At 48.3% G+C, this 18,795-nt stretch overlaps 2 protein-coding genes across 4 annotated transcripts in view; one reads left to right on the forward strand and one right to left on the reverse strand.

Annotated features, from left to right (window-relative positions):
* The window catches only part of MRPL52 (mitochondrial ribosomal protein L52), a 4,189-nt gene extending 1,661 nt beyond the window's left edge, over nt 1–2,528 (reverse strand). The window contains exons 1-3 of one of the 3 annotated variants that reach the window (XM_012734012.1): nt 2,503–2,528; nt 2,327–2,387; nt 2,184–2,251 (exon numbers count right to left, since the gene is read on the reverse strand). In XM_012734012.1, the coding sequence (XP_012589466.1) occupies nt 2,184–2,251; nt 2,327–2,387; nt 2,503–2,515 (142 nt within the window). In that variant the 5' untranslated portion in view covers nt 2,516–2,528. Of the gene's footprint in view, nt 1–2,126; nt 2,252–2,326; nt 2,388–2,502 lie in introns of those variants that run through there. The other 2 variants (XM_012734013.1, XM_012734014.1) reach the window with 2 other exon arrangements.
* A 7,457-nt stretch (nt 2,529–9,985) lies between these two features.
* SLC7A7 (solute carrier family 7 (amino acid transporter light chain, y+L system), member 7) overlaps nt 9,986–18,795 on the forward strand; it is a 33,210-nt gene continuing 24,400 nt past the window's right edge. Inside the window, exons 1-3 of the mRNA XM_004694663.2 lie at nt 9,986–10,070; nt 12,884–12,996; nt 14,025–14,570. Of these exons, the coding sequence (XP_004694720.1) occupies nt 14,072–14,570 (499 nt within the window). The 5' untranslated portion in view covers nt 9,986–10,070; nt 12,884–12,996; nt 14,025–14,071. The remainder of the gene's footprint in view (nt 10,071–12,883; nt 12,997–14,024; nt 14,571–18,795) is intronic.

Here is an 18,795-nt window from a genome sequence, read left to right on the forward strand (position 1 = left end):
TTAGATTCTCAGTGCAGTGCTTTAACCCGCTGCGCCACCAGGGAGGTCCCTGAAGTATTTAACTTTTAAAATGTCCATGTTTTATATTTCCTTAGCTCGAATTATTCCTTGTTATCAGGGATTATTATATCCCTAGTTGCAACTACAGTATAGAGTAGGGACATAAGTATGTAATACAAATTCTGCAGGTAGCTCTCTGGTGGCATAGGGGTTAAGTCTCAGCAGTATCACCACCACAGCCTGAGTTTGATCCCCAGCCAGGGACATGACCCACATGGCACAGCAAACCTCTCCTGTCTCATCCACTGCTTCCCTTAGCAGTGCATTTCAGTAGATCGGTCTGTTCTGCTCCCCAGTCTGTCTCTGGTGAATCCTCTCACTCCCTGCACCTCTGGCCTACACCCCAGTTCTTCTATACAAAAATAAATATATAATTAAAAAAAAAACAAAACTAAAAACTCTGCAACTGTCTGATGACTTGCTGAAAAGTTATACTATGTGACTTAAAGTAATTTATAATGGAGATGAATAAAAAAGGGCACTTTCTAGTAAAAAAAGAGACACAGCAAATACATTTCAATGTTTTATACTACTTTAAGGGGATTCTGAGCTTCCTACAGTAAGTAACAGTCACCAAATATCTGATTTAATCAGAATCATACTCCTATAGAATTCAATAGGGTATTGCTATTCAGGTCTTTGTGTTGTTGAAGGGGACCTGGCCTCTGCCCAGTTCTATTTCTGGCTTTGTTATTACCTAGCTATGTGATCAGACATTTCACTTCCAGAGGCCTCAACTTTCCCACCTATAAATTGAAGTCCCATGTGGGAAGAGGGTTCAACTTTTCTAAGGTTCTTCTCTTCTAGGATAATATCTGTTGTCTCTTTTCATTCCATCTATCCTTCAGTCTATCCCCCCATGCCCTTTTACCTTTTTTAAAGTAAAGGTAAGAGACTTCTGAAATATTAAAAAAAAAAAAAAAGAGGGCCCTCCCTGATGGCACAGTGGGTTAAAGCACAGCACTGCGAAGCTGGCCGCAGCCACTTCAGTGCAAATTTGATCCCTGGCCCGCGAGCTGACCCACATGGTGCAGCAGACTTCTCCTGTCTCACCTGCTGCTCCCCTCAGCAGTGTAGTTCATTGATCAGCCTGTACTGCTTCCCACTCTGTCTCTGGTGAATCCTCTCACTACCTCTGCACCTGTGGCCTATCCACAAGTTCTTTAAATAAATCATAAAAAAATCATAAGAACTGGGACACAGGCCAGGGGTGGGGTAGTGAGGGGTGGAGGGTGGTGAGAGAATTCACTAGAGACAGAGTGGGGAACAGAAAGGTACTCTGACTGAAATACACTGCTGAGGGGAGCAGCGGGTAAGATAGGAGAGGTCTACTGAGCCATGTGGGTCAGTTCCCTGGTGGGGGGTGGAACTCGCGTGTTGCAGGGGATAGCTTCATAGTACTGTGCTTTAACCTGTTGCACCACCAGGGAATGCCCTGAAATGATTTTTTAAAAAGATTTATTTATTTACGCATACAGAACTGGGGTATAGGCCAGAGGCGAGAGGATTCATAGAGTGGGGAGAAGAACAATCAGATCATGAAGTACACTGCTGAGGGGAGCAGCAGGTGGGTCAGGAGAGGTCTGCTGCACCATGTGGGTCACCTCTGGGGTCAGGGATGGAACCCACACTGCAGCAGCTGTGGCTAGCTTACAGTGCTGCATCCTAATCCTAACCCTAACTCATTGTGCCACCAAGGAGGGCTCTGAAATGATCTTAATATTCACCTTTTCTTCTACCCTTCTTTGAGCAAGTAGCCTTTCAAAGAGCTCTTCCTGCATCTGGTACTTTATTCTCTACAATGAACTCACCCCACAGAGGGAGATTTTTCCTAAATATATGAAAATCACAGCCGCCTTTGAGAAACGTGAATGTTTTGTCACTCCCTCCCTGGAGATGCCCAAGTCAGAAAAATCTGCTTATCCTCACAAGCCAAGATGATCCTTTCTTTCTCTGATCCCGTCTTTACTTTCTATAGACATAGTTTAATTAACAAACTAAGCAACAGAAATTTCTTCACCCAACTCCAAATACGTTTTCCACTGAGACACACCCCCCTCCCCTACCTTTATACTTCCAGCTCCCATCCGTCTAGGGGAGTTAAGTGTCAGATCAGCGCTCACCTGCGTAAGACCAATCTGGCAGCTCCGTAAGGGGCCCGTAGCCGGAAGGGTTGGGAGCCAGGCCCTGCCTGGGTGGAGAGAAACAGTTGGGTGAGACCCCAGCCCAGCTTCAGTACCCCAGCTACCTGCAGACCCGCACTCACTGGAGTCGCCACGGGCTGCCCGCCCAGGCCGCCGCGCAGCAGTGCAGCCTCCGGACACCTGCTGGAGAAACAGGGCAGAATTGGGAGAAAAGCGTATAGCTAGTTTAGGGGTGCTGGGCCCACGGGCGCGGACTCCCGAGCCCACCTCCCTACTCCCACTTTCTCGACTAGAGTACCTAACGCAGCCATACTGAAGCGGAAAGCCCGGAAGTGGGGCGTGGCCTCCGGGGCTACGCGCGACGCTGCGGAGGAAGCAGGGTGCCGCCATCTTGAACCTTTTTCTGATCACGGAGCCCGCCATCTTGGGCCATCGTACGGAACGACAGAACTGCGACCGCGGGGTTTTGGGCGAGAACGTCGTTCTCTGGGTTCCTCCTCAGTGGTGGACGCATATTTAGTGGAAGTGGTGTTCTCCCAGACTGAGCTGACCTGTAATGCTGCCGCGATCGCAAATCCTTTGAGTTTTATTATAACTTGTATCATGGAGAAGTAACCTTTTACCTCATTGTATTCCTTTCCTCCATCACCTTAACATATTTTTCCTAGACTTAAGATCAGTGATCCAATTTAGAATCAGAAAGTGTGGGTTTCATGTCTCCTTCATCTAACAAAATCGAATAACTTACACGTGATAAGCACTCTAATAGGCTCAGAAAATTTAATGGAGAGGAAAACGGACACTAGTGATGGAACTTTCAGAAGAGAGGACAATCAAATAACCACATTACTTTAACATTAAGCTAAAAGTCGTGGTGGGAAGGGAAGTACCTGTTGTTTGAGTGCCTGGAGGGAACCTGGTCTAGAATAGATGTGTCAAAAGAGGATTCCCGGATGAAGAGATAGGGGAACTAAGATTTGATTCTGTTTCTGTAAGCGGTCTAATCTTTGCAACAACCTTGGGAGCTTAAATGCTAGTAAGTGGTAAACCCAGATCTGGGACTCCTTTCCTCCTTTTTATGATGCACTTGGGGAAATGATACTTAATTTTTTTCATTAAAAAAAAAAGCTTAATATATCACATTCATGAGATCTTTAAAAAAATATTTATTTATGCACACAAGAACTGGGGTACAGGCCAGAGGTGGGGGTGGTGGTGAGAAGATTCACCAGAGACGGAGTGGGGATCAGAACAGGCAGGTTGTCTGTTCAGTTGTCTACTGAAGCGAGCAGGGGCCGGTCAGGAGAGGTCTGCCACACCATGGAGGTCACCTCCCTGGCCGGGAATCGAACTACATGCTGCAGTGGCTGCAGATGACTTCATAATGCTGCACTTTAATCCGTTGCGCCACCAGGGAGGGCTCATGAGAACATTTGAAGAATGATAATGTGAGTGAAGTGTTTTTTTTTTTTTTATATCATGAAGCCTATAAAAAGCTTCTACATTACTGAGTGCTAGGCTACACACTAAACACTGTGCTGATTGGGGAAACTAGAGGGAGTGGTACAATGCCTTATCTGGAAGTTTTTCATTTCCTCTGCAAGACTGGCAAGTTTTTCCACAGGAGGTGGCTCTAAGCTGTGCTTTGAAAGAGGGGAAGGGTGGGCCCTAGTTTAAGAAGTAAAAGCTATTTAGATAACAATAAAAATGGTATAGGCTAAGATTGAACCTAAAGGGATGGGAACAAAAGCACCTTGGCTGTAAGCCAACAGATGGGCCCCCAAAATAAGCAAGGGAAATAAGAAAAAAAAGAGTACCATTACCATCCTACATTAGTACACTTCATTTTCACTTTGATAGAAAGGACTTCATAAAATGTTCACAACCTGTAAAGTAGATAAGATAGTGCAGGAAGCAATCATTGTACAGATTGCTTGTAGTTTAGAGAGATCAGGAAACTGAACCCAAATGTAGCTGTGGATTTATTGTTTTATAGTTAGTTGCAATAATGACTGAGTGACATCTTTCCTAAACTCCATGTGCCTTTGGCTTATAGACAGCTGATTTAGACAGCATTAGAATTTCATTATGTAGTTTATCACTGGAGAATAAATAGTGGAAGTTACCACCTGGAAAAATAACTGCAATGCTAACATTCAGAATTGACAGGAAAGATGACAGACTGGCACTACCACCAACTCTGTACAAGGAGTTGAACCAGCAACACTTCTGTCTTCTAGTAGCTCATGAATTATAGGAACACCAATGATCTGGACAATCATAAAAAAGGACACAGGCATTAAGGTGAACAGATAATGTGGACAATGTGAATTCCATAGGCAGAAGTGAACACAGAATAATTTAGTAATTGTGAGAATCAGTGAACCAGAGCTGGAGGACTCTAGAGACAGGATGGGAAGTTTTGCCAGGAAATCTGGGTGGAGAAAGGTCTTTGGAAAGAACACAAAGTTTTGTCTTTGACATGGTTAGTGTGATGTGGCAGAGAGACAGTTCATGGGTTGTAGCAGGAAATATGGTTTAGGATTTAAGACAGAAAAAGAGAACACTAGCACTGACAGTTAACATAATCAGAATTCTCAGGGACCCCATGGAACCATTATTGCCTAGAAGGCACTTGGACATCCCTTTTCAAGGACATCATCAGAATTCACATGCCTCAGGAAAGCAAATTTATCATTCCAAACTAGAGGTCTTTCAGTCTCTGGACTTCATCTGGTAAATGGTGGGGTTAAGGGCGACGTGAAGGGGTCTCAGGTATTGGGTGGCTGGCACCATGTCCAGCCATGAAGGTGGCAAGAAGAAACCCCTGAGGCAGTCCATGAAGCAGGCCAAGGAGATGGACAAAGAAGAGAAGGCATTCAAGCAGAAGCAGAAAGAGGAACAGAAGAAACTCGAGGAGCTAAAAGCAAAGGCTGCAGAGAAAGTTCCCCTGGCTACAGGTGGAATTGAGAAATCTGGCACAAACTAAGGTGTTCCTTGTGCCTGAAGCAATGGTGGTCCTCTATTCTATTCAAGTTCCAACATCAGATTCCCTGCCATAATATCTTTTGCTTCCAATAGCTAGAATGAAGTGTCTTGGAGCCTGTTGTACATTTAAGAATAAACTTTTGTACAATAAATAAATAAAAAGCCATAGACTAATTTATTTTTAGTTCTTCTCACTCAGCCATTTCTACCTTACCTGTGAGGTCAGAAAAACCCAGTCTATAAGTCTAGGCAAAGTGTGTGCATCTTCTGTACTACCTGGAATTAAACCAACTCATTTGAAATGAAAACATAAATAAATAAATAAAAGAGCAAATATCATGTTCTCAGCCTCATGTCTTTCTTCTTTAAAAAAATGATGTGGGCCCTCCCTGGTGGCACAACAATTTTAGAGAGCAGCACTATGAAGCTCTCCACAGCCACTGCAGCACAAGTTCCATCCCCAGCCTGGAGGTGACACATGGTGCCACAGACCTCTCCTGTCTCTCCTGCCACTCCCCTCAGCAGTGTGCTTTGTCAATTTCCTTATTCTGCTCCCCACTCTCTCTCTGGTGAATCTTCTCACCCCCCTGCACCTCTGACCTGTACCCCAGTTCTTGAATGCATGAGTAAGTAAACCTTTAAAAAATGTAAAAATGATGCCTCTCAAGGGCATCATCATGACCTTATTTGGCTTTAACATTTCATTGTCCACTCATGCTTTTGTCCACTGTGTTTACTCAAATATACTGTCAGGTCTGTATACTATAATGTATGTACAAGCTCACCACTGGAGGAAACTAGGTACTTTAAAAACTTGTGATGAATAATGAAGCTGGAGAAAAAAACAAGTGAAAATGACTCTTAGTTAATTCCCACCTCCCTTTGCAAACACTTCCCCTTTTTTTGTATGCTTGTAACCAGATTTTTTTTTTCAGATTTATTTCTTTGTACCTACAGAACTGGGGTATAGACCAGACATGCAGGGGCGATGAGAGGCTTCACCAGAGACAGAACCGGGAGCAGAACAGGCAGATTAAAGAAGTAGACTGCTGAGGGGAGCAGCGGGTGAGACAGGAGGGGTCTGCGGCGTCATGTAGTCACCTCCGGAGCTATGGGTCCAACTCGCACTGAAGTAGCTGCCGCTAGCTTGCAGTGTTGCATTCTAACCCGTTGTGCCACCAGAGAGGGCCAATTTATAACCAAGTTTTGAGGTTGGAGTTTATCTTGTCCCACATTCCTTCATTATGTTCCCCCTTAGGACAGCTCATTATCAAATCACTGTCATCCCTTGTACAAAGTGTGGAAACTTAAAGCTATAAACCACCCACTTACACAATACACTGCTTTGCATATTTTCTCCTGTAAGTAATTTATTGTAACATTCCTTTTCTTTTGCCATGGTTGTCAAGTATCTGCTAATTCAGAAAGAGGTTAAATTTAGTGGTAGAAGACCTGATTTTAAGATGGGTTAATTATGCCCTCAGATTACACACTTCTTCCTTGTGTGGCCACGAGGAAGTCTCTTGGGGTGGGTTCCTGTGCACCTGCCTGGTCTTGAAGGTGGGTGGCTGTGAATCTGTGCAAAGTGGTAATGGTTGCTTTAAAAAACGACAAAACTGGATTGTTCAAAAAGTGCAAAAGAAAACTATCATTTACAAGTAATTTAAAAAAAAAAAAGATTTATTTGTATTTATTTATGCATGCAAGAACTGGATGCAGGCCAGAAGTGCGAGGGGGCGTCAGTGACAGGATTCAACAGAGACAGAGCAGGGAGCAGAACAGGCAGACTGATGGAGAACACTGCTGAGGCGAGCAGAATGCGGCCCAGGATTGGCCCGCTGAGCCATGTGGGTCACTTCGTTGTGTGTATGGGATCACTCTGCTGCAGTGGCTGCGCAGGGCTGCTCTTTAACCCTTGCGCTACCAGGGAGGGCCCTTACAAATAACTTTTAGCCTTTAAAACGTTTGAAGCATCCCAGGTCTCTTTGCTTGAACTAACTCGGGAGCCCCCCACCCCCTTGTTTGGTCCTTGCAACCATTAAGACCTTTCCGTCGAAAGGTGCTTTGAAGACTCCAACCCCCCCCCCTCCCCCGTCATCATTTGGACATCTTTGGTGGAGTGCTGCCCTCTGGCGGCGGCTCCCCACTCCCATACTTCCCAGTTGGGTGAGACCACTCTCAGATTTGCGAACTCCAGCTGATGCAACAGCTACCCCGAGAGGGCGAGAATTGAGAACCCCAGTTGGAGGAGACGCCGTCCGGGAGACCCCTTCCAGGGTCGATGAGGGGGCCGCCCCCTCGCCCCCGCCTCCCCGGAACTTTGCGGTCCTGGGTTCCTCCAGAGTCTCAGCTTAGAGGTGGGATGGTCTGGCTTTGGAGCTAACGCGCAGACCCCCCTCGGGCCGCTGGTCGAGACGGATTTGGGGGGGTAGGGAAGAGGAAGCTGAACCGCGGAGAAGGCGGAATCCACGGTCATTTCCATTTCCCAGGGGCCGCGCTGGTGTGCCCAAGTGAGGACGGGCTGCGAGCCTACTTTAGGCCTTTCGTCTACACCCGCTACAGCCCGCTCTTTCTAGTGCTTCCAGCAGCCCGGGAAGGGCGAGGGCTGCCTGCAGCTGGAAGGGAGGGGACGCCCGGTGGGTGGGGCCTGGCTCCTGAAGCAGTCGGTGGCCAGACCTGGACCGAGCTCTCCAGGGGGCTTGGAAGGCTGGTGGTGGCTCGGTGCGATTTGTTAAGGCGAGTTTCCGGGCCTCAGACGCGAAGCCAGGCCGAAAGAGGGAAATAAGGGGAGGTCGGGCACTGCACAAAGGGGCCAGGCTGGGGCCCCAGGGGAGGGGGTGGAGAAAAGGAGCAAAGGTGAGCGCGGGAGCCGCGGAGGCAGGGGGTTGCAGGCGGGTAGGAGGGCGTCAGGGGAGAGTTCACGCTGGAGGATTTGCGGCCCCACTGTCCAAGCCACCAATGTGGCTGGACGCGAGCGCTCGTCTCTCGCCGCCTTCCCTGCTCCCCTCTTTCTTCCCCTCTCACCTTGCTCTTGCTGCACCGAGACTGGTCATTCGACTAGGGAACCGAGAACTCGGCCCAGGGAAAAGCGCATTAGCTTAGCGGCTTGTTCTGTTTTCCAACTAATGAAGTGAAAACTCCATCTCAAACCACGCTAGATCTCCCAGTAAAGCTGGAAAGTATACCCTTCTCCACTTCCTCCGCCTTCAGCCCAGGACTCTTAGAAATAATAAACACCCCCAAGTACTCCTTGCTTAGGAACCTGCTCTGCAGCTGCATAGATGTACCTGAAGGGTAAATTCAGACATTCCCAGAGCCCAGCCAGCTGGAAATCAGACCAGGAGGAACAGCCAGCGTTCTTTATTTGTTCGTTTATTGGTATAACAGACTCCTGTGGCTCACACTGCAGGTGCCCTGCCCTGGGGAAAACTCGTGAATGATGCTCTGGCGGTGCCTTCAAACTTTTTGGTGGGGAGGTGACAACAAAGAGACTGGTGGCTTAGTGCCCTGAAGAAAAGTCCAGCGTCCTGAAGGTGTAGAGACTGACAGAGGGAAGGAGTTGTTCTTTCTGAGCCACCCCTAGGAAGGCTCCTGGCCAGGTTGGTGTTTCACCGCAGACCTGAAGAGTGAAGACATGAACAGCAGCAGTGCAGTATGTTCCAGGCAGAGGGAACAGCAGCGGCAAAGTCCTGAGGTGGGAGCATGCCCGTTGTGTGACAGGCAGCAGCAAGGAAGCCAGTGGGACTGGAGTGGAGTGAGGGAGCCGAGGGGTCAGGGGCCATGTTAGGGCTGTTTTCCTAGGTCTTCCCATGGAGGAAGACCCCAGAGTGGGATTTTAAGGGGCAGGTGAACTGGATCTGAGAGGGCATCAAGCCATTCTGGGAGTAATTAAGACATTTGGTGCCAAGGAGAACCAATTTCTTTCCACATCTCCTGGTGAGATGTAAATTGGGGCTCATCCATTGACAGAGTTCTTGGCAACCCCTTTCTTGGAGTCTATCTCTAGAAAATGTTGCAGAATATAGCCCTGAGACCTTATAGCTGATAATTGCTACAAGGCAGCACTCACCACTGGAATTCTGAAAATGCACTTTGCACTGTGAATTGTCACTCTGTGAGAGAGATTTATGCACTATTTGACTACATTTTATATAGTTTAATAGGCACAGTTGCTGCTTCAGAAAATGCCACGTGAATCTATTCATGTAATAAGCTCTAATTTTGAACAGAAAGAATGAACCTTATCGTTTTTATTCTGAGAAAAAATGGTGTTTCCCCTATCTCTGCTAAGTAAACATTCAACAGATACTTAAATAATCCTGATTTGAAGGGGTGCCAGCTCATTAGCCAGGGCTTGCTCTGGCCCCATTGGCTGGCTCTTACTTGGCAACAACAAGCTTGCCCTGAACCACATGGGGATCTGAGCTATGAAGGGGCTTGCCTAGTGTTCCAGTATGAGTTTGTGAGTGGGAGCTGAGTGGGAAATGAAATGAGGGTGAGGGGCGTTGTAAGGAGCATGGAGGACGCTCTGTAAGTTCTGGGTAAGCCCATGTGCTGGTTAAGGTAGCTCAGGGGCAGAGGCAGGGAGGAGGAGGAGGCGCTGAGACTCGCTGGAGAAGATGCCCGGAGGCCATCAGGCTTTGAGGTCTTCTGAGTCAGTCAGGCAGTCCCAGCCTCAGCCCGTCCCCTGGCCCCTCCCCGCTGCCGGCCAGAGTCACACACATGTGTTTTCCTGTTTTCCATTTCGGTCCGTCACCCTCTGCCTTTTCGGCTCCTCCAAGTCAACAGCTGCTGCAGCTTGAACCCTACCCCCTTCCGAGTACGTCCCCTCCCCCAGACCCTGCTCCTATCAGCCCCTGTCCAAAGGTCGCTGGACAGGTAAGAGGTGGGAGAGGAGGGACAATGGGTGAGAGGGGAAGTGCAGGAAGAGGATGGAGTGACTGTTGAAAACTGGTTCACCCAGAGACCCCAGAGCCTCTTGAGCCGGGGCCCCAGCCTGACTCCCCTTCGCAGAACCCCTATACCTCCAACTGAAGTCCTAAGTTAGTGGCAGCCCTGGCCCCAGGAGTAAACAATTTCTTTCTTTTTTTTTTTTAAAGGGGCTGTAGAGGGAGGAGCTGAACTTCCAGCTTGGGGTGATGGGGGATATCTAGCTGTATTTGTTTTCTGTTTGTGTTGTTAGGGGAAGCAGCACAGACCAGTTAGAGCTAGGAAGGCAGGACACAGGGTCTGAGGGGAGAAGGTGTTTCTCATATTTAACTCCCTGAGCTTCACTGAAGAGCCACGATCCTGACCCGTGCTCTGGCTTCTGGAGGCAGTGAGGTCTGGCAGTGCCATTCTCTTTTGGGGTTGGGGCAGTGGCTCCATGGCTACTGTGCCAGGCACTGCTGCTTGTCTTCCCTAAACCCTGGAATCTGAAACCTCCCCCACAAGCTGTAGCATGAGAGTGCTGCCCTGTCATCTCTGCTAGGCCTTCAGAGACGAATGCACCTCAGACAGGCGACCAAAACAAGGGGTACTATGGGTCAGGAGTGCTGTTTTCTCTTGGGGGTTCAGATTCTGCAAGGCTTGGAGTAAAGCCTGGAGTAAAGAGTTCTTCAGGAAACGTTCCGCTGCCCCAGGATGGTAGAAACAGCCCCCCACCCCCAGAGCCAGAGTTTCAGGGGGGAATGTGAGTTGCCAGAGAGGGTGCTTTCCTGCCCAGGGTGACAGTGCTAGGCAAAGGTTGAGAAGGAAGGGGAATATCTTTTCTATGAAGGACAGCTTCCCCTGTCCAGATTGCTGGGGTTGACTTCCACTTCTTGGTGACCGCTAGGTTGTGCTGTTTGCTGAGGTGTGGATTTTCCCCTCCTGGTTTTCTGTCTCAAGATTCCTGGCAAAGGCAAAGGCCTGCACTTTTCAAATGGCTTCAGCCCGGAACCAGAACCTACATAATCCTCTCCCCACTTGCCCTCAGAATTCCCCTTCTTTTATCTCTCCTTCATTCCTTTTCTTTACACTCACTAGGACTCATCCTTTGTGCTAGTGCAGATGGTCTTCAAAGGAGAGGCGTGATGATGTATCACTTTTTCTTTGCTTTAGAAGTGGGAACCCTTAGCAATAGCAGCTTTGCCAAGAGGACTTGTAATGGCCTCTCATCTCTGCAAAAGGGAGAGAAAGGGGAGGAGCATCCAGGAAGGAGATGACAAGCTTCAGTCTAGGCTTCAGGCTGGGCAGAGGCTCTCTTTTTAAATCTAATCACACTATCTCCCAGGTAACTCATTAGGGAGCCGTCTGAAGTACATTTCAAGGAGGAAGGCCCGAGACCTGGGAGGTCTGAGGGAGTGTGATGGTTGGGGAGATAGCCCGGGGTGCCCAGTTAAGAACCTGGGTTCCATTGGCAAGCCCCTGCACCTTCCCTCCCTGGCAAGCTGGGTACTCTGCCATGCCTGTCTGCCTGACTCAGTGCCTGCCTGAAAGGGAGATTAAATGAGGGAAAGCAGTTAGGTGCTTAGCAGTGTATCTGGGTAAGTACTGAATAAGTGTCAGTTAATATTACTATTATAGGCACATTTGAAGGGAACTGGGAGAAAAGGATGCATTTTAGATGTTTGTGAGGGTGGCTTGGGAGAGAAGCATGAGCTCTGGGATGGCTAACAGAGGATCCCTTTCCTGGTGGAAAAAAAAACTTAATGGGTTAGAATGGGAGAATGTAGGTTAGAGATAAGGCCCCCTGCAGGGGTTTTAGATTTTCACATTCTGGTTGTAAAATAACCAAGGAGGGGGGTGGGAAGGGACAGACAATCAGATTTCAGAATGAGACTTGTAGACTTTTCAAGATGTATTCATTTATGCACACAAGAACTGGGGAGGGGCTCCATGCTGCCTCACAGGTTAAATCTCAGCATTATCAAGCTGTCCCCAGTCACTGCTGCATGGTGAGTCCCAATGTGGCACAGCAGACCTCTCCTGTCTTGCCCACTGCTCCCCTCAGCAGGGTATTTCTGCCTGTTCTACTTCCTGTCTGTCGCTGGCAAATCCACCCTGCACCTCTCACCCTACACCCCAGTTCCTGCATGCATGCATAAATAAAATAAATCTTAAAAAAAAAAAAAGCAACGAAAGGGAATGTGAGTATGTCAGGTGGCAGGTAGAGCCCGAGTCACATTTCTTGACCTGGGTTCCTTTGAAGTAGGCTGATGCTTGGCCTTGGGGTAAGGGCTGAGTTTAGGGACAGCATTTCTCCCTCTTTGTGGGGAAGTGGGCAGAGTTCTCCGATCTCGATCACGAGGTGTACTGACTGCATTTACACTTCCTCTAATCTCAGCCAGTGAATAAGCCTTTGTGCCTCACTGTGCAATCTTCTTCCTGCCTTTCTTACTTGGGGTGAGAGAGCAGGGCTGCAGTGAGGCATGAGGTCTGACAGGGCTGTACATTCCTCCTCACTTCCCTGTCCTCAGCAGATTGCTCAGGACTGCTTTCCCAGGGATGCAGACATTGCACCCAGCCCACGTCTGTTCTTCCTCCTGGGTCCCCAGTCCTGGAGCAGAGCTGACAATGGAGATTCCTGAGAGTGCCTTCTTATCACAGAAAGTGCTGAGCCAAAAGCACACTTTTTTGTAGATGTCAAGGAACCTTGGACCTATTGCTTAATACTTTTTCTCCTCCCAACCCCGCCTTCTTAACTTCTTGATTTGACTTAAATCCTTTAGCCTTTCCTGCTAGTGCTGGCTGTAAAGGAGGAGCTGTCCGACCACGGATCCCGAGTCCACTCCGTGACTGCCACTGGTTGCTGCGAGAACCAGCTTATCCCCAGGGCCAGGGAGTGAGTGTCATCCTGTCCCTGCCCTCAGCCCCACTCGCCTTGCCCACCCCCAACTTTGCTGCCCTGTAGTGTCCAGTCTCTCTGTGCTGAGTGCTTCCAGCCCTGAGATCCCCCACCCGCTTGCCAGTCTCACCTCCTCCCTCTCAGCTGTCTGCTGTTCCCTGTGCCCTGCTTCAGCCACTTCCAGCTTTGGGAGACAAAGTCATTGGGTGCTGTCTCCAGCAGCACCTCCTGTGTGAGGAGCCCTCCTCAGCTGCCTCCTGTCACGCTTAGCTTGGGCTGTTCCTGTGGATTGCCCTTCTCGTGTTAATACCTTTTCTGGGGAATGTCCCCATGTACATTCCATGGAGGAATTCAAATTCCTTGGAACTGAGAAAGGCTCCTGTGAAAGGGAAAACAAGAGGAGAATGTGTCTTTTTTCAGGGTGGGCTGGGGCTGTGTGGGCTTTGGAGGGCTGAAGACTTCTGCTAAGGGCTACGAAGGGGTGTTTTCTGAGTAGGGGGTGGTTGTGGGTTTCCAGCAAACGATTTCTGAGGTCCTTAGGTTTGTCAGAGCTGGAATGCCTGGGGAGAAAGAGCAGTTTGTGGGGGTGAACCACAGATTAGCTCTTGCAAGTGTGGTCCCTCATGTTGCATGCACCTCAGCCCTAGCGACAAGTAAGATGGGAAGGGTGGGGAGACTTATGTTGGGATGAGACTCAAAACACTGTGGTTCTATCCAAGAACACCCAAATTGCCCTTATTCCAGTCTTGTATCAGAGCAGGTTCAGACAGAAGCTTTAACGTTGTCTCTTGAGAATCAAGTGGGTAGCACCAATCTAGTGATGAGAAACAGATGCTTTCTCTCCAGAAGACAAGTGTTTCTTTTGAAATTTGAGTTGGGGTTTTGATGAGCCAGCTGGGGAAGAGGTAAATGGGAAGTGGGAGATAGAGAGACACTCTGACTGGTTGGTAGGGGCAGGCTGGCCCTTTCCCCTATGAGGTGGAGGCATTGCCAATTACCCACTGTATACCCTTTTTCCCCCTTAGACGGCAATGCCAGGACGCTGGTGAAGGCTCACTTGTCCTCCTCCGCCATGGTTGACGGTGCTAAGTATGAAGTGGCGCCCCAGCATGAGGCGAATGCCTCCCCTTCCACCACTAAGGCCGATTCTGAGCCCGAGCAGGTGACGCTGAAGAAGGAGATCTCGCTGCTGAATGGCGTGTGCCTGATAGTGGGGAACATGATCGGCTCCGGCATCTTTGTCTCCCCCAAGGGGGTGCTCATGTACAGTGCCTCCTTTGGCCTCTCCCTGGTCATCTGGGCTGTTGGGGGCCTCTTCTCTGTCTTTGGGGCCCTTTGTTATGCGGAACTGGGCACCACTATTAAGAAATCTGGGGCCAGCTATGCCTATATCCTCGAGGCTTTTGGGGGATTCCTGGCCTTCATTCGACTTTGGACCTCCCTGCTGATCATCGAGCCCACCAGCCAGGCCATCATTGCCATCACCTTTGCCAACTACATGGTGCAGCCCTTCTTCCCAAGCTGCTTTGCTCCCTATGCTGCTGGCCGCCTGATAGCTGCTGCCTGTGTCTGTAAGTTGGGCTTGGGCAGGAGGGGAGGCGAGGGGAGGGGTGGGCCAGTGGGAGATGGGAATGTGAGCGGAGACATGAGTCCAGCCAGCGCCAGCAAGGAAGGAGGCAGTGGAAAGAAATGCCTCTGAGAAACTTAAAAAAAAGAAATTTTTTTTTTTTGTTAGATGAATCTATCCTTTGTGTCAGTTTTATTTCTTTTCTTTTATTATTTTTTATTTTTTTTTAAAGATTTATTTATTTGTGCATACAGAACTGGGGTACAGGCCAGAGGCTCAGGGGCGGTGAGAGGCCTCACCAGAGACAGAGTGGGGAGCAGAACAGGCAGATCGACTAAGTACACTGCTGAGGGAAGCAGCGGGCGGGCCAGGAGAGGTCTGGCCTGCCATGTGGTCTCCTCCGGGGCAGGAGGCAGGCAGGAATCGAACTCATGCTGAAGTGACTTCGGATTCTCAGTGCTGTGCTTTTAAACTGCTGCGCCACCAGGGAGGGCCTTGTGTCAGTTTTAAAGGAAAAAAACCAATTTACCTCTGCACTGATTTCCCGTGGTAAGCACGGTTGGCAGTTTGCATGTCCATCCTGGTTTTGCTTCTTGCTCCTTCAAGAGATACAATTTTCCAAAAACGGGATCTTAGTAGACATATACTTTTAGAATTTATCAGTGGCATTCTTTTCTACTACAGACCAACATTTTTTAATGCTTCATGTTAGTTCTTGTTAATTTGAAGAATGTACTGTCTCACTGACCGTTCCTCTGGCCATGGCCATTTAAGTTGGCTCCAGGTTTTTTGCCTTACAGGTAAAGCTACAGTGAATATCCTTTGCACTTGCGTGAGTGTTTCTGTGGGTTAGAGTCGTAAAACTGTCATTTCACTTCATCTTGACTTTTTCTACATCTCATAAATAAAATATTTAAATCTGTGCACTCAGCAAAGGCACTGAGGGGTGGATCCCTTGCAGCCCCATCTCCTGGGTGACTGTTCTCCAGCCTAGGAGACCCTGGGGGCCTGGAGCCTCCTCCCATCTCCCAATTATGGAGAAGCTCAGAAATTTGGTCAGCTTAAGGGGCAGCTGGCCTAGCAGCAGCAGCTGCAGCTCTTGGAGGGGTGGGGTCCTGGAATTTTGTACCAGGTGCAATTACTCCAATAAGCCTCGTGCCCCTTTTTCTCTCGGTTTTTCCTCTGCCCCATCGTCCTCAGCTTCCTCTCCATCCTCCCTGATATTACTGTTGTGCAGAGAACAGGCTGTCCGCTGTCCTTTATAGGGTCCTCCTGTGCTTTGTGTGCCCCTGTGTGGTTCAGACTCAAGCTCTGTGTGTGGGGAGATATTTGTCAGGCGCGACAACTTTCAGGGAAGGGTGGAGAGCACTGCCTGTGTTGCAAGAGCGAGGCGCTCCCCTGAGGTCTTAAATATGATCAGTAATTTATCTTGCATCATTCACTGATGTTCTGGAAGATTGACTTACTGATGAAACTAATTTTGGGATCCCTTGGTCTTGGTATTTCCTCCAATATGGGTATGTTGCTACATATTTTGTGCAGAAGGTTTATTCTGTCTAACTAAAATTTTCAAGATGAAGACATCCCTTTAAGCACCGGCATTCTAGTATCTTAACAATCTTCGTTGAACTCTGTCAAGCCAAGGAGATGTTTGCCTTTCTAATGTAACATTCTTTGGGTGACTCAGGATCCTCACTGTGCATCTCAGTCCTTCTATGACTTTGGGTCTTTCCAGACCACTGGGGTGGGGGTGGAGGGTGGACTCAGACTGCTAGTCTGATTTTGTTCTTCCGGTTTTATTATTTTATGGTTTTGATCTGTGGCATCTCCGACAGCTGTCATTCCTTGCTTGTGGCATTGTGCCTACTTCCATCAGTCACTCGTTTCTAATTTGCTGCTTCTAATTTGGGAATAGAGACGTACTCAAACCCTTTACGCCCACGTTCACGCATGTACACCCTTGGGGGAATCCATGCCTACAAGGCATATAGGAATAATGGCCTCATGTGATCTGTCTGCAGAGCTCCCTGGAATAAAAGGCATGGAGCTGTGCACATGGCTTAATGACATATACTGGTGACAACTCTGGTAGAGGGAAAAGTCCACCGAACTGTGGTGTCTGAGGCTGGGCTCAATAGCAGTAAGACCTTAGGCAAGGTGCAGTGACAACCGTTTACTTCCAGGCGGCTGTGGGAATGAAATGAGATTGAGTGAAATCACGCTTGAGTCATGCTCTATAACATATTGGTGATGACAATGTTTAAAATGACATTTCTTGACTGCTTCTAGGTATTTTGCTTTTCCTTCTTGGTTTTCTGTTGGTCAAGGTTAACTAAATGAGTTGTTACTGTATAAGTAGTTTTTGGACTTTCTTCTATCTTTAATAGAGGTAGAAGGACATAGAGATCTAGAAGGTTCAGAAGGGCAAACATAATTGCAAGGATTTGGGGACATATGACTCATGCACTTCTGCCCCCAGTCATTTGTTTTATGAGCCTGCAAGGCTCAGAACCTGTAAAGACATTCTGTTTAGCCTGAGGACTTAGGCTAAATCTTCAGATTTAGCAAATGAAGAACTTGAACATAGAGCTTTCATTCATTTCAGGAACATTTAGGGGATATTAGGGCTAGAGAGTCTCAGCCCTGGGTAACAAGAATAAAGTATGTCGCTGGCCATCTAAAAGCTCACAGTCTGGCAGGGAGACCAACATTTAACAGATAATTGTCATGCTGTGTCTTAAATGTGGTGAGAGAGCCATCTTAGGAACAAGCAGAACAGTTTTCTTCTTGTGGGGGAGGGGAGCTTAGGAGGATGTGATAGAGGGTACAATATCTGAACTCAGTTTTGAGAAGATTACTCGGATATTTCCTACAGAGCGAACTGTAGGTGAAAGGTGCGGAGATGCAAAAAGGCACAGAATGTTCTGAGAACTTCAGATAGTTGGTATGGTTGGAATGTGGAGTAAGGAGAGGTGAGGAGGTAAGGCAGAGACTGGAAATCTATAGCACATCGTAGATTCAGGAAGGTTTTATCTGTCTAATAAACAGGTCAGACTTTACCTTGAAAGTTAGGGGTATTGATCTCACGGGGGGCTGTGAAGTCAGATTTGCTGGGAGTAAGAACATGAGGGGTCATATGGCAGTGATTTTTGGAAAGAGTGAGAGACAGGCTTGTTGAAAGACAGGTTTAGGAAAGTACAACACGGGCCACATGAAGTGGGTGGGGCTTTTGGAATGGAGGAGGGTGGGGGGGCAGATAAGAGATAGTCCTAGAGTGGGGTTTGTAGGACTTGATGGGTGTGGGGGCTTTCAGCTGATGCTAAGGATTCAAAGCATGGGCAGATGGCATCGGGGGCTGCATCTAACAGGTAAGGTGGGCTTCATGATGTGCAGAAGGGGCACCTTGGGCTTCTGCTGGGTGGTCTTAGCAGGTAGGTCTTCATGACCTAGGGCCAGTCATTTTCCCACCAAGTGAGTCACATTGACTTGAAAAAAAAAAAAAAAAACCATGAAAAAACACTGATGAACGAAAGGCCGAGCCACCTCTAAGTGTACAACGCTGTGAGTGCGTGTATGCTGTCTGCTGACCAGAGGCGTGTGCTCACTCACACTCAGGTCAGCCCCTTGCTAGTACTGCAGTCGCTGGGAAAGCCATCTGGTCATCAGTGTGTCTTGTCTGGTGGCATGGAATCAGAGCAAAAAAAGAACATTTTGATTATGTGAGAAAAATGTACTGGGTTCTGTAAAATAGAGCGCAGAGAGACAGAGCCCTGCCTGTCGGGACTCGCAGTATGGTGGAGGAGACAGGAATTGGTGGTGAGTGCCTGCCAGGAGGGGGTGGAGTGTGGCTTACTCAGGAGATCATTCTACACCCAGCCCGGAGGAGGAAAAGGGTGAAGGACTGGGTGAAGTTCATTCACCTCCATGATGCAGGCCTGTTCCCTCTTCCGTCTCTCACCCTCATTCTCTCTGCTCCACTGGGTTTTCTGAAGAATCATTTTAAAGTTGGAGGCCAGGAAACTTCATGTCCCTCATACACAGCAACAGACAGGAGTCAGGACTCTGGGTACTAGCCTGTGGGCCCACTAGCTTTTTCTCCCACGTGCCTAGTGTGTGCCTGATTCAATATATATTTTTTTAAAGATTTATTTATTTATTTGTACAGAACTGTGGTACAGGCCAGAGATGCGGAGGGTGAGAGAATTCACCAGAGACAGAGCGGGGAGCAG

The sequence above is a fragment of the Condylura cristata genome, unplaced genomic scaffold, assembly GCF_000260355.1.
Source record: "Condylura cristata isolate star-nosed mole 26May11 unplaced genomic scaffold, ConCri1.0 scaffold00045, whole genome shotgun sequence".
Classification (NCBI taxonomy): Eukaryota; Metazoa; Chordata; class Mammalia; order Eulipotyphla; family Talpidae; genus Condylura; species Condylura cristata.